Source organism: Notechis scutatus, chromosome 8, assembly GCF_049901735.1.
Source record: "Notechis scutatus isolate UNSWTSFEM ecotype Mainland chromosome 8, rNotScu1.2, whole genome shotgun sequence".
In the NCBI taxonomy this organism is placed as follows: domain Eukaryota; kingdom Metazoa; phylum Chordata; class Lepidosauria; order Squamata; family Elapidae; genus Notechis; species Notechis scutatus.
The window spans coordinates 27,274,656-27,291,303 of NC_142016.1; the positions used below are offsets into that span (position 1 = coordinate 27,274,656).

The 16,648-nt window shown below is 58.6% G+C and overlaps 2 protein-coding genes across 2 annotated transcripts; one reads left to right on the forward strand and one right to left on the reverse strand.

Moving 5' to 3' along the window:
• Positions 1-91: 91 nt before the first annotated feature.
• LOC148129991 (cytochrome P450 2F3-like) lies at positions 92-7,789 on the forward strand. Its single transcript, XM_087970324.1, is given in 10 exon segments — positions 92-1,875; positions 2,570-2,732; positions 2,970-3,119; positions 3,724-3,884; positions 5,755-5,931; positions 6,288-6,429; positions 6,604-6,791; positions 7,000-7,141; positions 7,474-7,614; positions 7,617-7,789. Coding segments are annotated over 10 exon segments (1,503 nt in total). The 5' UTR covers positions 92-1,674; the 3' UTR covers positions 7,655-7,789.
• A 661-nt stretch (positions 7,790-8,450) lies between these two features.
• On the reverse strand, positions 8,451-16,472 carry LOC148129992 (cytochrome P450 2F5-like). The gene is given in 9 exon segments (XM_087970322.1): positions 8,451-9,429; positions 9,638-9,779; positions 11,156-11,343; positions 11,595-11,736; positions 12,212-12,388; positions 13,160-13,317; positions 14,439-14,588; positions 14,922-15,084; positions 15,236-16,472. Coding segments are annotated over 9 exon segments (1,653 nt in total). The 5' UTR covers positions 15,419-16,472; the 3' UTR covers positions 8,451-9,079.
• Between the last annotated feature and the right edge of the window lie 176 nt (positions 16,473-16,648).

Here is a 16,648-nt window from a genome sequence, read left to right on the forward strand (position 1 = left end):
GTGGTCATTTGGTAAAACAAAACTGATTTTTTAAAATTTAATCTTGGCAAATTCTGCTAAGAGCAAAAGGTTAGAGAGATTGCTTAAGACGAATATGGTGGTTTTATTTTTTTAAAAGGAAACTACAACCTGAAGGCTGAATTCATGCAGCAGGGTAAACCCTAAACTATTATTAACAAAACAAAACTTCTACGATTACGTTGCTTCCGAAGTCCAAAGAAATAAACTGCATTGTTCCATAAGGTAATGGCCCACAGTGGACTAAGTCAACTGCTAGATATCCACCACCCATGATCCACAACCACTGGCTTGTCCCCCCCTTGGAGAAGGGCCAGAAGCTCCATTGCGCAGAAGGAACGGACTGCAGCCGCTTCAGGCAGGGCACAGCCAGCCTTCTCTGGGTTCTTGCGGTGCAGAAGAAATTCCTTTTTGGCCCAGTTGCTTAGAATTGAGCAGCAACAAAGGAGAATATTTGTAGCTCAGGCATGAAAGGCTGAACACTCCGGATGTTACCAAGTTTGGGTCATAAAATGTCTGCAAGAAAATAACCCCACTCAGAGAGCACCAGGGAATTGACCAGAGCAGGAAAAGAGGGGTGATTCCAACGAAGGCTGATGCAGCCTCCTCTTCCTCACTCCTTATATTCTTTTACACACACACACACACATACACACACGTCGATGGAGGTTCTCAATCCACCAGGTCATGGCTGTCACTGGGCTTTCTTGGGTTTTTCCTTGAAAACATTTTCCTTCTCATCCACGAAGCTTCTTCAGTTGTTTGGTCAGGACTGAAAACCAAGGAAGTCCAGTGGCCTTTCGGAAAAGCACCTTTGGGGCAGCAGACGCCCCCTTCCCATCATCGTCTGGGTTCATGCCACCTGCTCAATCCCTGATGAAGAGAATCGAGCTTGGCTTGGGCAGCCTGTTTCTCTGGGCCTCTGGCAGGAGTTCAGAGTCTTGTAAGGTAGCCGGCTGGGGCTGGGCTGGGTTGCCAAGAAGTGGAGTGGCTAGTTGGGGACTCAAGCCACCTGGTCTTCATAGCCCACTTTCAGAGCAGAGTTATGGATGGGCAGACCGGCCATGATCCAGGAGAAAAAGCCTGCCAGAGAAAGGCTCCAAGGGAGCAGGAAGGGGAGAGCGGGGGTGGGGGGCTTCGCACCCAGCACCGGGTGCAACAGGAGCATGGACACACATTCAGTGGCTGTCCTGGACGTGGCTGGGTTAATCTTTGGCCAATGGAGTAGCCCCAGCCAGATCTCTCTGGAACTGCAAAGCAGTATGCAAACATGGCTTGAGAAATCTGGCTCACAAAGGCCGCTCAGTTTCAGCCTTGGAGCTCTGTGGAGGGGGAGGGGGGCGGTGCCTTGGCAAGCTCCTAGGCAGCAGAAAGGGCAGGGGGCGTGCAAGGAATGGTCTTGGAGCTGCAGGATACCACAAGCAAGGGGAAGGGAAAGGGCCCAGGACTTCTTCAAAGGGGGCTTTAAAAAGAGCCACACCGCAAAGGTTCCTGGACCCCCAGCAGAACTGGCCTCCTTCAGCCCAGCCCCACCCAGCTGACATCGGCCCAGCCTCAGGCTGTGGCCCAACTTCCGGCCAGCCAGGGACTGGCGCAAGAGGTGTCCGGCCATATATATCCTGGCTGGCTGGCTGGCCAGCTGGACTCTCAGCAGCCATGGAGATCTCAGCCATCACTTGGATGGATTTGGGGGGACCCATCAGCATCCTGCTAGCCATGGCCGCCTCGTGCCTCCTCTTCCTCCACTTCACAGCCAAGAAGAGGTTCGCCGGCCTCCCCCCGGGGCCCCCGCCGCTCCCTTTCATCGGCAACATGCTCCAGGTGGACGTGAAGGAGCTGATCCCCTCCCTCAGGGAAGTGAGTCCGGGCAGGGGGGCTCCCTGGGGGGAGGGAGGAATCTGGGGCGTACGGGGCAAAATGGCGCCTTTGTTTGTCTGTGTGTCTCTCATCTGTCACCACTGATTGATTGATCTGCCCATCAACCTATCTGGGCCAGTCATGTTTGGAGGCCGCCCATCTCCCTCCCAGAGAGACCCCGGGTGCTGTGGGAACAAAATGGAAGAGAAAGCAAGACAAGACCAAGTGGGGGGGGGAAACTGGACCAGCCCTCCTTTCCGTCAACTGAGGCCAATGTGGGCCCCCCCCAGAGCCAACGGCATCTCCCCGAACCCAGGGAAGTGACCGTCTTCCCTTCCCAGGCCAGAGCAATGCCTGGCATCAGGCTGACCCACTCGTGCCTTGGCCTGAAGCAGCAAAGCCCCCCTCAGTTGCGCCAGCACCCGGACATGGGGCAGCTCAAGCGTCTCTCTGTGGAAGCGCCTGCTGGGCCCCACCAAGCAGCTCGAGCTGGGCCGGAAGGACGTGCCCCAGGCAGGCAGCCCAGGGGCCTGAGAGTGTATTATGAAGCGCCCCTGCCTGCCCTGCCTTCAACGGAGGCGTTGGAAGCCCAAATCCCGACGGAGGTGGTGGTTCTTGTTCCCTGCCAAGGGAGCCCCCCATTCCCCGCCCCCGAGAAGGATCCCTGCCCTGACCAGTCCTCCTCTTCTCCCAGCTCAGCAAGACCTACGGCCCCATGTACACCTTCCACCTGGGCTCTCGGCCCTGCGTGGTCCTTTCGGGCTACCAAGTGCTGAAGGAGGCCCTGATTGACAAAGCCGAGGAGTTCAGTGGCCGCGGAGACTTTCCTGCTGTCCAGATGTGGAGCAAAGGAAATGGTGAGACTCTGGAAGGAGAGGAGGGGAGGAGGACAAGAGGAGGGGGGGAGGAGGGGAGGGGGGGAGGGGAGGGGGAAGGAATTGTCTCTGGGTCTCCTGGGCTGCCAGGCCCTGGGCTGGGAAGAGCTTTGTGGTGGGGGGGAGCGGCGGGGCTTTCTGGGAAGGAGAAAAATTATGGCTGGGCCAGGCTGGGCCTGGTCTCAGGTCTGTTGTCCCGTCTCTGACTCCCCTCCCCAGGAATCGTGTATGGGACAGGGGAGCGCTGGAGGCAGCTCCGCAGGTTTGCCATCGGGACCCTGAAGAATTTTGGGATGGGGAAGCGGTCCATGGAGCAGCGGATCAAGGAGGAGGCCCAGTTCCTGGTGGCCGAGTTCCGCAAAACCCAAGGTGGCCCCACCCTCCCCTTCTCTTGCTTCTACGTGGAAGGCAGGAGAGGCTGCCACCCTCCTGTGGTTGGTTCCTTCAGGGGGCCTTCCTTCCTTTGGGGCTTGGAAAACCCCGCCTGCTGGAGCCCAACTTCAACAGAGGCCAAGATCCCGCCTGGTGGAAAAGGGGCTGGGCTTGTTCAGGATTGCTCAACTAGAGCAGCTGGCTCCGGTCCAGTTCCCTCGCTCTGGAAGGTCTCCAGGCCTTTTCTGCATATAAAGTGCCTCATTTTCCGAGAATTCCCTTCCTGGGGAGGCCGGAGGATGTGCAGCCGATTCTCAGGCTGTGGTCCTCCAGGTGTGCCGGGCCTTTCCTTCATCTGATGCCCTCCGGGGATTCTGGAGGCATCTGGCACGGAGCAGGTTGGAAACAGGATTGGCAGAGATTTCAGTTATGCAAGTTGTTTCCCTGAATTATTCAATTGCCATATTTAAGTCAGTTCGTCTGAAGTGTGCCAAAGAAGGGCTATATGGCATGAGGCGATCCCTGGGGTGGGTGGGAGTTGGGGACTGGAGGAATGTTACCAAATACCCCCAGGCTCACCTCTGCCCCCTTTGGCTCGCAGGCCAGCCCTTTGACCCCACCTTCTTCCTGAGCTGCGCTGGCTCCAACATCATCTGCTCCCTCGTCTTTGGAGAGCGGTTTGAATACACAGATGAGGCCTTCCTGACCTTGCTTGACTTGATCAACAGCAACTGGAAGCTCATGAGCTCCACCTGGGGACAGGTGAGTCTGACCTGGAGGAAGGGACTGGTCCTAAGACCTGGCAACTGGAGGCGGCCAAGTCCAAATTCCACCAAGTACCTAAAGTCTGCCATTATGCCCCCCGCAATGCTCTTCCAGGTTTTCCCTGGTTAATTTTATGTCTTGGGAACTCAGGCCCTTCAGCCCCGCTTAGAGTTGGCTGTCGTGATGTGGGGTGGGCTGGTTCCCACCTGCAGCTGCTGTGGGGCCCAGGGGACCAGGCAGACCCGAATTGGGAAGGAAAGCAGATTTCATTTTGTACAGGCGAGGTAGTGGCTAATCATTTAACCGCTCTGTGCCAGCCCAGTGGAAGTTTCCAGACCATCCTCCCACCTGTGCCAGGAATGGAGTGCCAGGGGCTGCCAAGTGTAGCTGGGGCAATCCAAGGAGGGCAGAGTCCAGGCCACATCAGTGTCCCCTTGCAGGAAGCCCTCCTCCCAGCTGAAAATCCTTAATGGAGGGAGATAGGGAGAGAGAGAACAGAGGGAGTTTTGGGAGACGGTTGTTGAGGTAATTCCCCGTTAGGAGAATGAGTGCATACAGGGAGATGTATTTGAGAGAAGTGCTTGAATAATACACACACAGCATACAGATACACTGTACAGTAAATGTAGGTTTTTACTTCCAGAAATGGTTTAAGCAAAGTTCAAAACAAGCAGTCCAAAGTCATTCACAGGTTAAATCAGTCAGTTTTTAGTCCAGGGATAATCCAATAACAAAGTCCAGTGTCAAAAACAGTTCAGTATCAGACTTACATCAAATCCAAGAATATCAGTCAATTATGAGGAACGGTAATACTCTCCAACAGAAGGAAACAGAGACTGACTCACACTCTCTTCTGAGACTAAGACTAAGACTAAGACTCCAGAAACACCAGAACAGGAACTAAACAACCCAGGTTTCTGGCTCCATCTTATGGCCGTTTGAGAAACCACACCTAATTACAATTTTAGCATTCCCTTAAAGCAGTGATCCCCAACCTTTTTTATGCCGCGGCCCGGTACCGGCATCAGCTGGCGCCGCGGCCGGTACGGCATCAGCTGGCGCCATCTTTTTGATGAAAAAGTGCTTCCGGTGACCTCACCGGAAGCACTTTTCATCAAAAGATAGCGGCGCGCTTCCGGTGAGCTTTTCTGGGACCGGGCGCTGGCGCCGCCATCTTTTTGATGAAAAAGTGCTTCCGGTGAGCTTTCTACCCGGAAAAGCTCACCGGAAGCACTTTTTCATCAAAAAATGGCGGCGCCAACAAACCAGCGGCCCGGTAGGACTTGTTCCACGGACCGGGACCGGTCCGCGGACCGGTGGTTGGGGACCCCTGCCTTAAAGATACAGTTTTAAAATGTCTATCCTGGTTTATATATTTCCAACCCAAATACCTGTTAGGTGACTTATATTCCAATCTGCCCCCTACTCTCAACCCCCCAAAGGAACGTGCAATATTGAAGCTGCCACCTGAGCTGGTGCCAGGGAGCAGTTTAGGCAGAGCAAAGGGCAGTGGGGTGGAAGGAGCCAGAGCTCTCTTCTGGGGGAGGCCAAGGGCCAGGGTGCAAGGGCCGAAAAGGACTGGGCTGGGCACAGGACCTTCAGCTGACCCCTCGCTGCCACCCCCAAGTAGCTGCCCTGGGAGAGAGAGCCTGGCTCTCTCCAGAGTGGTGGCCAGGGGGCCCCTTCCCCCACCCCCTGCCTGCTCAACCGAGAAGGGTGATCCCTGAACTGCCTCACTGCAGTGGATGGTTGATGGCCAGCGCAGCATGGGAGGGGGCTTCATCCATGGCTCGGGGGCCTCTGGCTGGGTGGGCCGGGTGGGCGCAGCCGAGACCTTGCAGAGCAGAGCTTCTCCCTCCTCCCTCAGCTGCTCTTCGTCTTCCCAAACATCATGCGATGGATCCCAGGGCCCCACCAGAGAATCTACGCCAATTACCTGAAGCTGGCCAAGTTTGTGGGCGAGCGGCTGGAGATGAACAGGCAGACCCTGGACCCCAACTCCCCCAGGGATTTTATCGACTGCTTCCTCATCAAGATCCAGCAGGTATCGCCGTGGCCCCTGCCCGGCTCTGCCGAGAGGGGAAGGGGCTTTCTCCCGGACCCCCAGGCCCAGGGTTCCTCGGAGGAGGCCACGGGGGTTGCTGCATCTCCATTGGGGGTCTTGCACCCAGGGCCGGGGAGCCCTGCTGGCTCTGCTCGGGCCTCGAGGGCAGCTCCGTTGGGGGACAGCCAGGCTGAGCCTTCGCTTCCCAGGCCCTGCTCGAAAAGGCCCTTCGTTGTGGGCTCTGATTCCTGAAACCCGCCAGCAAGATCCCTTGGCCTCAGTTTCTCAACCAGCAAGGAGCATCTTTGCAGCTCCGTTAGAAGGACCAAAACAGGCTGGTTTCTGCCGCCTTGCAGGAAAAGGGCAACCCCAGTTCTCACTTCAACAAGGACACGATGGCAAAGACCACCGTCAACCTCTTCTTTGCTGGCACTGAGACGGTCAGCTCCACCCTGCGCTATGGGCTGCTCATCCTCCTGAGGCACCCCGAGGTGGAAGGTAAACTGGGGGGCACAGATGAAGGGGGTCCTGCAGCGTCCGAACACGTGGAGGGAGGGGACAGGCGAGGGAGCAGAGGGCAGAAGGACAGGCAGCCCCCTTCGAATCCCTCCTCGGAGGGCTCCTCCCCTTGCCTTTGTGGCTCTTGTGGTGACTCCGGAGTTCTTCCGGCAGAGAAGCTGCACGAAGAGATCGACCGGGTCATTGGGGACAACCGTGCCCCCTGCATGGACGACCGGAGTCAGATGCCCTACACGGACGCCGTCATCCACGAGATGCAGCGCTATGCCAACATCGTCCCTATGGGGGTGCCCCACACGGTCACCAGGGACATCGAATTCCGGGGATACAGCCTCCCCAAGGTTGGCGAAGTAGGGAACCTGGGCTGGGGGTGGGTGGGTGGGTGGGCTTGGCTTGGGCTGGTTTCCCAAATGAGACCCACACCAAGCCCAAATGGCGAGGATGCCCTGAGCAGAAAGCACTCTGCACATGCCTGCGATGACTGTGCTCCCCGCTCAGTAGGGGAGAGCTGGGCTCACCAAGGCTGTCCCCTTCCCCCCTCAACCCCAGGACCTCAACGTCATCCCCTTGCTCTGCACCTCCCAGTCTGACCCCACGCAGTTCAGGAACCCCAACGCCTTCGACCCGACCCACTTCCTGGATGAGGCCGGGCGGTTCAGGAAGCGGGAGGCCTTCCTGGCTTTCTCAGCAGGTAAGGGGGAAAGCGGCCGTCCCGCCAGGGTGGGCAGGACCCTCGCCGGCTGCTCTGGCACAAAAGGGAGGCAGGGAGGGGGCCAGGCTGGCAAGGGCCCCAGGGGCCATGCGCTTCCTGGCACCCTCCCAGGAGCGGCCTGAGGCAATCAGGGGAGCCGCTTCCTCCAGACCACAAAGCCCATGGTGCTCAGCCAGCAGGGCAGGGTCGGCGGGGAGGGCGGGGGCGGTCCAGGGGCTCTGGAAAGAGCAGAAGCATTTGGGGGCGGGTGCCAGGCTGCCCCCCATTTGCCTTTGCTGGCAGAGGCGCCAAGGAAGGCTTCTCCCCCACAGGCAAGCGGGTGTGCCTGGGCGAAGGCCTGGCCAACATGGAGGTCTTCCTCTTCCTCACCACCATCCTGCAGAACTTCCGGCTGAAAGCCCTGACGGAGCCCGCAGCCATCGACCTCACCCCCGAGTCCACCGGCCTGGGCAGCATCCCCGGCCTTACCAGTTCTGCCTCCTCCCCCAGTGAAGAGCTGCCCCCCGGGGGCCCAGCTGCTGTGGGTTGCTCGCCTGCCAGATTGCCCCCCACCCCTCCCTTTGTGGTGCTGCCCCACTTTCCTCTCATCCCAGGGCTGCCAGCCTTCCCAGCCAACCTGTCGCCCGCCTCCCCTGTCCCTAGGGGCTCCTCTGGAGGTGCTTGCCCAGGTGCCAGGGGGTGCCAGGCTCAGCTGCCTCTCAGGCCCTGGGCTACGTCTGGCACCCCAGCAGGCATTGCCTCGTGCCGGAGAAGAGGCCTCAGGGCAGGAGCCTCAGGGGCAGATCCAGGACGGAGCTGGGGGCTGCCACGGGGGTCTTTGCAAGGCTGAGAAGGTTCTGCATTAGGGAGCCCCCCCCCCTTGATGCCATGTTTTCTAGGGAAGCACCAGGGGTGACGATGCTGAGCAAACAGGCTGGTTACCAACTGGTAGAGGCCGAAGGCACTTCTGGGAGGGGCCTTTCAGAAGAGGGGGGGCTGGGGAGGTGGAGAAGCACGTCCAGGCATCCCTCAGGAAGACAGGCCAATCTGCACAGCGCCTGTCCCAGCCGGGGAGGGCAGCTCAGCCGCCAGATTCCTCAGTGGGCCAAAGTAGAGCTGGTGGCTTTCAAAGGGGTCCCCTCTGCCTCCTCCCCAGGTTGGGCCAGCCCTGGCTTCCCTAACCTCAAATCTTGCTGGCTGGAAGTCAGGAGAGGCTGGAGAAAGAGAAGTTTTGGGCAGCCTGTGTGCGAATCCCACCCGGATTCCCAGCCCTGGTTCTGAATGAAGAAAGTCGGGGGGGGGGTTCTTGTGTGTGCTTGCTTAGCATTTTATTCAGAATATTTGTACCCCACTTTCCAATCCCCGAACACCCTCAAAACAGTTTACAAACAATTCTCAAAGATAAAAGCTCACTGGAATTGATTAACAGAGCAGAAGAATCTGTAGAAAAGCAGGATTATTCCAGGCCCCTTGACCGCCCTCAGCCCATTTCTGCAAGGCAAGGCCCCCCACCCCCCAAACCAAGTCAAGGACAGGAGCAGGATGGGAGGGTGGGGGGCTGCCCCACTTTTTCTACAAGGGAAGCATCTTTCGGAGGTGTTGAAAACTGTCGGTGTTTTAACATAAAAGCATGCAATTTAATTTTGGCACAATAATGGCACTTCTCTTTCTGTCCCTCTGCGACCTTCTCCCGTTTCAGCCTCACCCACCGGGCCTGGTTCTCAAGGGCCGGACCAGCCGAGGAGGGCTGGGCGGGTGTGGATTGCGGGCCCTTCAGCGTTTGCTCTGGCTGTGCTTCCCTTCTGTTTGCCTTTGGGGCCCCTTGCAAGAGAAGGCCCGGCCAAAGCTTTACGGTCGGATTCAAGTTCAAGGCGCCAAGCGGCTCTTTTGTGCTCGCCGTTCCCCGAGTCCGCAGTCCCTGAAGCCCGACGTCGCCTCTCATCGGACGAAGGGCTGCAGAAGCGGCGGCGGCGGCGGCGGTAGCCCCGGGCAGAGCCTCCCCGGATGGCGGGGCGGGCGGGCCGGGCTGCCCAGAGAAGACGAGGCCGCGCTGCGCTCCCTGGAGGCGAGGCTCGCCAACGGAAGGGCAAGAACGAAGCGGCGCCCAGGAAAGAAGCCCCCTCCCCGCCGCAAGAGAGAGGAGCGGCTCTGCTGCAGCCCGGCTGCTCCCGCTCCGCTCGGCAGGGCCGGCCTCAGCGGGGGAGCGGGCGGCAGGTGTAGGGCCGAGGCACGTTCCCGATGCCGCTGGCGAGGGGCGAGAGGTCGAGCTGGTCGCGGGGGCAGCCGGGCTGGAAGGAGAAGCGCTGCAGGAGGACGGTCAGGAAGAGGAAGAGCTCCATGCGCGCCAAGGCCTCGCCCAGGCACAGCCGCTTCCCTGCGGGGCAGAGGGGAGGGCAGAGGGGCGGCTGAGCGGGGCCAAGCGGCCGCCCCCCCCGGCAGGAGCGCTGCCCAGGCCCAGGCGGGGCCCCCGCCTCCTCCTCCTCCCCCGCCACTCACCCGCCGAGAAGGGCATGAAGGCGTTGGAGCGGCGGAAGGCGCCCTCCTCGTCCAGGAAGTGCCCGGGGTCGAACCTGTCGGGCTCCTTGAACTGGGTGGGGTCTTGGTGCACGGAGTGGAAGAAAGTCAGGACGTTGGTGCCCTGGAGGGAAGGCAGGAAGGGAAGGCGGTGGGCGGCGGAGCTATTTCCTGGGTAGGAAAGGCCTCCTCCTGCCTCCGCTCTCCTCGTCCCCTGGGGAGCAGAGGGCAGGTGGCCCCCTTGGCTTGGGGCCTCCGTTGTTTAGTTTTATTTGGTTGGTCAATTGCTTCCAAGATAATAATAGGTATCAGTAAAAACATAGTTATGAATACATGGATACATATAAGAAGAAGAAAAAAAGAAACAATAGGACAGGGACGGTAGGCACATTGGTGCGCTTATGCACGCCCCCCCCCCACCTAGGAAAGGGGTGAGGCCAATAGGAGACAGTCTAAGGTGAAAGGTTTTGGGGTTTGGGTCATTTCCGCAGTCATGGCTGGCAGCAGGTGGTAGAAGAAAAGGGCATGGAGCTGTGGGAAGGGCAGGCAGCCACAGCCAAGTTGGCAGCCGCGTGCAGAAGACCCGTCCTGGGGAAAGGCACATATATTCAGACAAAGACTGTCCAAACTCTACTAGGCATAAGGCAAGGAAAGAATCACTGAAAAATGTGTAAGTAGGAAAGTCAGACTCACATTAACTTAGAGGAAATATGTGTGAAAATGAATATTAAATTTTGCAGACCTGTTTTGAAAATGGCTATGGTGGACTTGCAATTAAAGCTACAGATGTTTGTTTAAATGAGTATTAAACAAAAGTTAACCAAATATTGTTTGTCCTTTATTCAGTCACATCTGATTCTCAGAGACTGCTTGGACAAGTCCCTTCCATTTTCTTGGCAAGGTTTTCAAATTGGTTTGTCCTTCCCTCCCTCCCTCCCTCCCTCCCTCCCTCCCTAGGGCCATGGAGAAAGTGAATCATTCAGGGTCACCCAGCTGGCTCCAAGCCCAAGGCAGGATTAGAACTCGGCTCTCCCAGTTTCTAGCCAGTGTCTTAACTGCTACACTGAGCTGACTCTGCAGATTTTTTTTTGTTGACTTAACAAATTAATATGGCCACCCATTTACCAAAAGGAACTCTGGGTGGTGAACAAGAATGTTTAAAATAACCAAAAACACAAAATTATTAGCTAATAAAAATCATTTAAAACAGTCCCACAAAGAAACCCAGTAACAGCATGCAGGCGCCAATAAAATTTGCATCCATCAAACAACCGCCATCAGTGTCAAAGAGACAGGTGCGAAACCAGAAAGCTGCCCTGATCCCACCCAATTCACTGCCCCCCTGTGCCCTGCAGAGAGGATCACTCAACCCACGCAGACACCCCCCAGGAGAAAGCAGCTGGCATCTCTGCCAAGGGGAGAACTGCAGCCAGGCCTGGATAAAGCCCGCGGACAGACCCCAGACCCCACGGCCTGCTCTGGCCTGCTGCCCCCAGGTACCTCCGGAAAGAAGAAGCCCCGGAAATGGGTGTCCTTGGTCAGGGCGTGCGGGATGCCCATGGGGATGATGTCTGCAAACCTCTGGACCTCGTGGATCACGGCATCCGTGTAGGGCATCCTCGCCCGGTCAGCAACGGAGGGGAGGCGCTCGGGGCCAATGACCTTCGCAATCTCCTCCTGCACCTTGGCTGGAGACAGGGGGTGAGTTCTCCACCCGACTGCTTTGGGGGCCCTGGTCCCTCCCTCCACCCGCACAGTGCCCAGGGAGAAGCTCTGCCCAGTGGGGTCCCCACACTGGCCTCTCTCCTTGCTGCCCCGTTTTCCTAAATGGTGCCCGCTGGGCAAAGCCAGAGAGGGGCCACCTTTGCCAGCTTCGGGCACTTGGATGGCACGACTGGCAATCGCCTCTCTGGCCTTCCGGGGCTCCTCTCAGCCTCACCAGCCACTTCGGGGAACTTCATGAGGATGAGGATGGCGTAGCGGAGGGTGGTGCTGATGGTCTCGGTGCCCGCAAAGAAGAGGTTGTGGGTAGTCATGATCAAAGTGTCGGTGTGGAAGAAGCTGCAAGGGTCTTCCTTCTCCTGCAGGCACAGGGGTGCCCGGGGTGTGTGTGAGCCTGTGGGACCACAAGGGCTGCCGCCTCCCCTGCCGGGCCAGGCCATCCTTTTCAGGGTGGGAGGGGCTCCACCCAGGAGGGCTGCAGAAGGTGCAAGCAGGGACTGCCTTGGGGGGGAGGCGGGGGGAGATTTTCCTGCAGCTCTAAGAGCCGATGTCCCCCGGATGGGAGGTTGCACCTGGGCTGCCAGTGAGCCACATCTGGCCGCTAAGTCCCCACCAGCTATGGCTCTTCCCTGCCCTGCTGGTGGGGGAGGAGGAGGACAGGTAAGCCTCCTCTTTAGCCCCCTCCCTTTCAGAGGCAGCTGGGAGCCCGTTGCTGTCTCTCCCCTTCCTCAAATTGCACCCTTGCAGGGACCACCGCTCTGCATTTGACAGGCAGCAGCCTTGCCCTTCCTCTGCCATGGAAGCCCTGCAGGGGACTACAAAGCCCATTCTCACCTGCTGCATCTTCAGGAGGAAGCAGTCTATAAAGTCGCGTGGGCAGCTGGGGTCCAGGCTGGCCTGGTGGGCCTTGACCATCTCCCTCACCAGGACCCGCAGCTTCTCAAAGTTGGCAAATATACGGTTGTGTGGTCCAGGCAGGTAATACATGATGTGAGGGAAAATGTTGTACATCTAGAAAGAACCATCCGGGATGGGAAATGGAGACCGCCAAAGGCGGGGGAGGTGAGTGGGAAGTGGGAGGCATTCGGGCCAGTCCCTGTTGGGGCAAAGGACACCAAGACCCCCTCCCAACCACACGACCCCAACCTTCTCCAGCAGAGCTTCCCCTCAGAGTTAGGGCTTCAGGAGGCTCAGCCAACACAAGGGGGCCGCTCCCTTCTTCAGCCCGGAGTCATGGAGAGGAGAAAGCGAGGGGGGCACAGGGGTCTCCCCCTCGTCTTGAATGTGCTTTGAGACAGGCCAGCAAGGCCCAGATCCAGACGGAGACCTGAACCAAAGGTTGCCTTGGCCTCACTTTCGTGGCATCGTCCCAAAGGGGCTTTTTCAAAAGGTAGCTGGGGTTTGCATTCTCCTGAAGTTGTTTCACTTCTCATCCAAGAAGCTTCTTCAGTTCTGTCGGGGGTCCATTTGTGCCCTCAGGGTCCCTGAATCAGAGGGAACCTGGGAGTGGAACCTTTTTGGCACTGCTGAAAGGACGGTGTCTTGTCCCTCCCCTTCGGTCGAGGGAGGGCTGTTCTTAGTCTTAATGGAGGTGGCCTCTTTGAGCACCTTTGGGCTGATGCCATGAAAGGGATGCCGGAGGCTGAGGAGAGATCAGGGCCCTGATGAAAGACGGTGGTGGTAGAAGCTGCCGGTGGTAGAAGCTCCACAGGGGGGCCTGGTGGGAAAGAGGGGCGGTGGAGGGGCTGCTGCTTCCTGCCCTGCCCCCAAACAGACGCTCACCTGGGCACAAGGAGAGCTGAAGAGGCGGAAGTTGTCGTTGATCAGCCCAATGAAGGTCAGGAAATGCTGGTCCTCGTAGTCAAACCGATCTCCAAAGACGATGGAGCAAATGATGTTGGAGACCGAGCAGCCCAGCAGGAACGTGGGGTCAAAGGGCTCTGGAGCGCCAAAAGCGAAAGGCCTGAGGGGCTGAGGGGCAGGCTACCCAGTGAGCCCCCCAGTGCTGGTTCTTCTTCTACACGGGGTGGGGGGGAGTAGGCAGTGGAGTACCCCAAGGCTCTGTCTTAGGCCCAGGACTCCTCAACATCTTCATCAACGATTTAGACAAGGGGGTAGAAGGGGAATGTCAAATTTACTGATGACACTAAACTGCCTGGAGCAGTCAACCCCACAGAAGGTGGGCTCAAGAGAAGATACAGAAGATTCTTGGTCACTTAAACATGAGTCAGCAGTGGGTGGCAGCTGCCTGCGCAATCCTGGGCTGCAGAGGAACAGAACTGAGATCACTTGAAGGGTGAATCCCACTCTAGGATGCCTTGGTGAAAAGGCCACACTTGGAATACTTTGGTTGCCACGATACAAAAAAGATGTTGAGGCTCTGGAAAAAGTGCAGGAAGAGCAACCAAGAGGATGAGGGGGCTGGAGACTGAAACATACAAAGAGCGGTTGTGGGAACTGGGCCTGGCTAGAGACAAGAAGGACCAGGGGAGACAGGACAGCAGACTTCCAATACTGGAGGGGCTGCCATAAAGAAGTGGGGGGGGGTCAACCTACCCTCCAAAGCACCTGAAAGCAGGACAAGAAGCAACGGGTGGAACTATTGAAGGAGAGAAGCAACCTGACAGGGAGGACAACTAGCCAGTGGAGTGGCTTCCCTCCAGAAGGGGCGGAGGCTCCATCACTGGAGGTTTTGAAATAGAGACTGGACAATCCTTTCTCTGAAATGGTGGGGGTGGGGGCAGACTAGGAGGCTCCGCTATTCTGTTAAAGGGGAAACTCTGTTTTCTCGTCCTGCTCTTCCACTTTGCTCTTATCCTCCTCCTCCTCATTATCCTCACCTGTGCTCTTTTACCCCCCCCCCTCCTGCCCCTCCTTCCTGGGACCAGGCGGAGCGTTCCCAGCGGGTGGCTAGATCCCTCCTTACCGATCAGCCTTCTTAAAGCCTGCAATTACCTGTCCTAAGCAGCTGCTGGAGCGAAGTCCCCCCCCACCCCAGGAAGTGAAGGCGCAGCTCAGCTGGCCAAAGTGCCCCCTGGGCCCCCCCCGCAGCCCCACGCACCTGTCCTCTTGGCCAGCTCCTTCACCAGGCACTGGGTCTCCTCCTGGATTCACTCCTCAATGCTGCGCTTGCCCATCCCGAAGTCCCGCAAGGTCTGGATGGCAAAGCGCCTCAGGATCTTCCACTTCTCCCCGTTGGAGAAGGCGACGCCTGGATGGGGGGGGGGGCAGAGGAATCAAAGCCCCAGCAGCAGAAACGGAGCAGCCGGAGGGTCACCAGGTGGACAGCTGGAGAGCATCCCATGTCCACAAGCAAGAAAGGGCCGGCTGCCCCTCCCTGGACTGGGATGGACACCCCCCCCACACACACACACACACACTTGGTCCTGGAGAAAGGCTCGCCTGGCAACGGTCTGCTTGGAGCCTGCTGACCGCCCTCCTCCCCGCTCATCCTGGGGCAGCCCCCTTTGTGGGGAAGCTGATGGCCCAGCCTCCTCCTGCCGAGGAAAACCCCAAGGAAAGCTCTGCATCCAGCCAGGCTCACCGTTCCCCTGAGTGAATCGGAACAAGACCGGCATGTCTCCGCGGCCACTGAACTCCTCGCCTCGGTCCACCAGGGCCTCCTTCACCATCTGGTACCCACAGAGCACCACCACCGGCCGGGACCCCAAGTGGATGGTGAAGAGCGAGCCGTACTGCCTGCTGAGCTGGGGCACCCAAGGAGAGGAGGTCTTGGAGCGGGCAGTGCGATGCCTTGGCCCCTGCCGCCTTCCAGGACCCAGAAGCCCTCCGCCAGGCATCGCCACCCCAGCCGTTTCTCCCACGGGGTCCCCGATTGGAGGCGGAGGCTGAGCTTACCTGCAGCAGAGACTTGATCATGTTCTTGGTATCCAGGTGAGGCAGGTTGCCGATGATGGGCAAGGGCCGAGGTCCGGGAGGCAGGCGTGCCTTGGTGCCCCGTCGCCCTCCTCCTCCTCGGAGCAGCAGGAGGCAGGAAAGGCAGAGAGCCAGGAGGAGAAGTGTGGCTGCGCTGGCTTCCATGGTTGAAACCCTGGCTGGCCCGGCCAGGAGAAGGCTTGGACTGAGCCAGCGGGCACAGGTGCCTGCTTTTATGCCCTGGGTACAGGTACCAAGAGGAAGGCGTCTCCCCTCCTGGTAGAACCTGATCGCTCAGGGCGGCTCCGAAGGCAGGCTGGGCGTTGGAGTTGAGGTGGCTTTCAGGCTCTAATAGCTGCATCACCTGCTTGCGTAACACTTTCTCCCTGGGACCAGAGCGGCTGCCAGGCCACCCCCCACCTTGGGCCTCAGGGCAGAACATGCCCTGCACCCCACGGGCTCCTTGGGAGAATCGCCGGGCAGGGAGGCCCTTCCCACCTGCCGGCCACTGGGGACCCCCAAGCCAGTGGACTGGCCTGGGACAGCGGGGGAGGATGGGTGCCCATCGCTGCAGATGGTCCAGAGGCTGCTGGCAAAGCTTCCTGTCCCTTGTCTGTGTCAGGCGGTGCCCAGCAATGCCACCCAAGGCTTCTGCAGAAAAGCCTGAGATGCCAGGATCCTGCAGGGCCGCTGCAGAAGGAAAGTGGGCAGGGGGGTGGTCAGGAAGGTGAAAAGGATGAGTAGCCCCCCCCCCACTCGGAGCCCTTCCCAACTCCAAGGGCCTCCCCCGCGGGAGCAGTTTCAGCAAAGCGGCCCATCCGAGCACCTGTTGCAGAGCCTCTCTCTGCCCCCCAGCAGGAGACACCCAGCCGAGAGCAGAGCCCCCCTGGCTGTTCTACGCTGGCAATGGGGAGCTCTCTCCAAATGCCCAGCAACCCCTTTGGCTGCGCCAGTGTCCTGTTTTCTAACGTGGAGAGATCCAGGGCCGCAGCCGGCGCCTCCCAAGATGGGATATGGGAGAGGCTCTGGTGCAGGGGATTATCGGGCTGATACAAAAGCAGCAGGATAAGGTTACAAGATCAGGTTTCCACCAACCTTGGCATCTCTGCCAACCCCACCCATGACCTCCTTTGCCCAGCACCAGGGAAGCGAAGGGAGGGCTCAAATGCCAAGCAGGTTCTTGGAACACAGCAGGATGAGAAATCTGCCACCCTGGGCTGCCCAGTCCCTGACCCCCCACCCGCCAAGGCTCAGCTCCCTTAGTGGCTCCTGCTGCAGGCACCGGGCAGAGGGAAAAGCAACTCCCTCCTCCAGGACTTGGATGGGGGGATGGGTTGGAGGTCTTCTCTATACGCTCCACGGGGGGGGTTCTGTCCAAAAGCTATTGCAAATCTT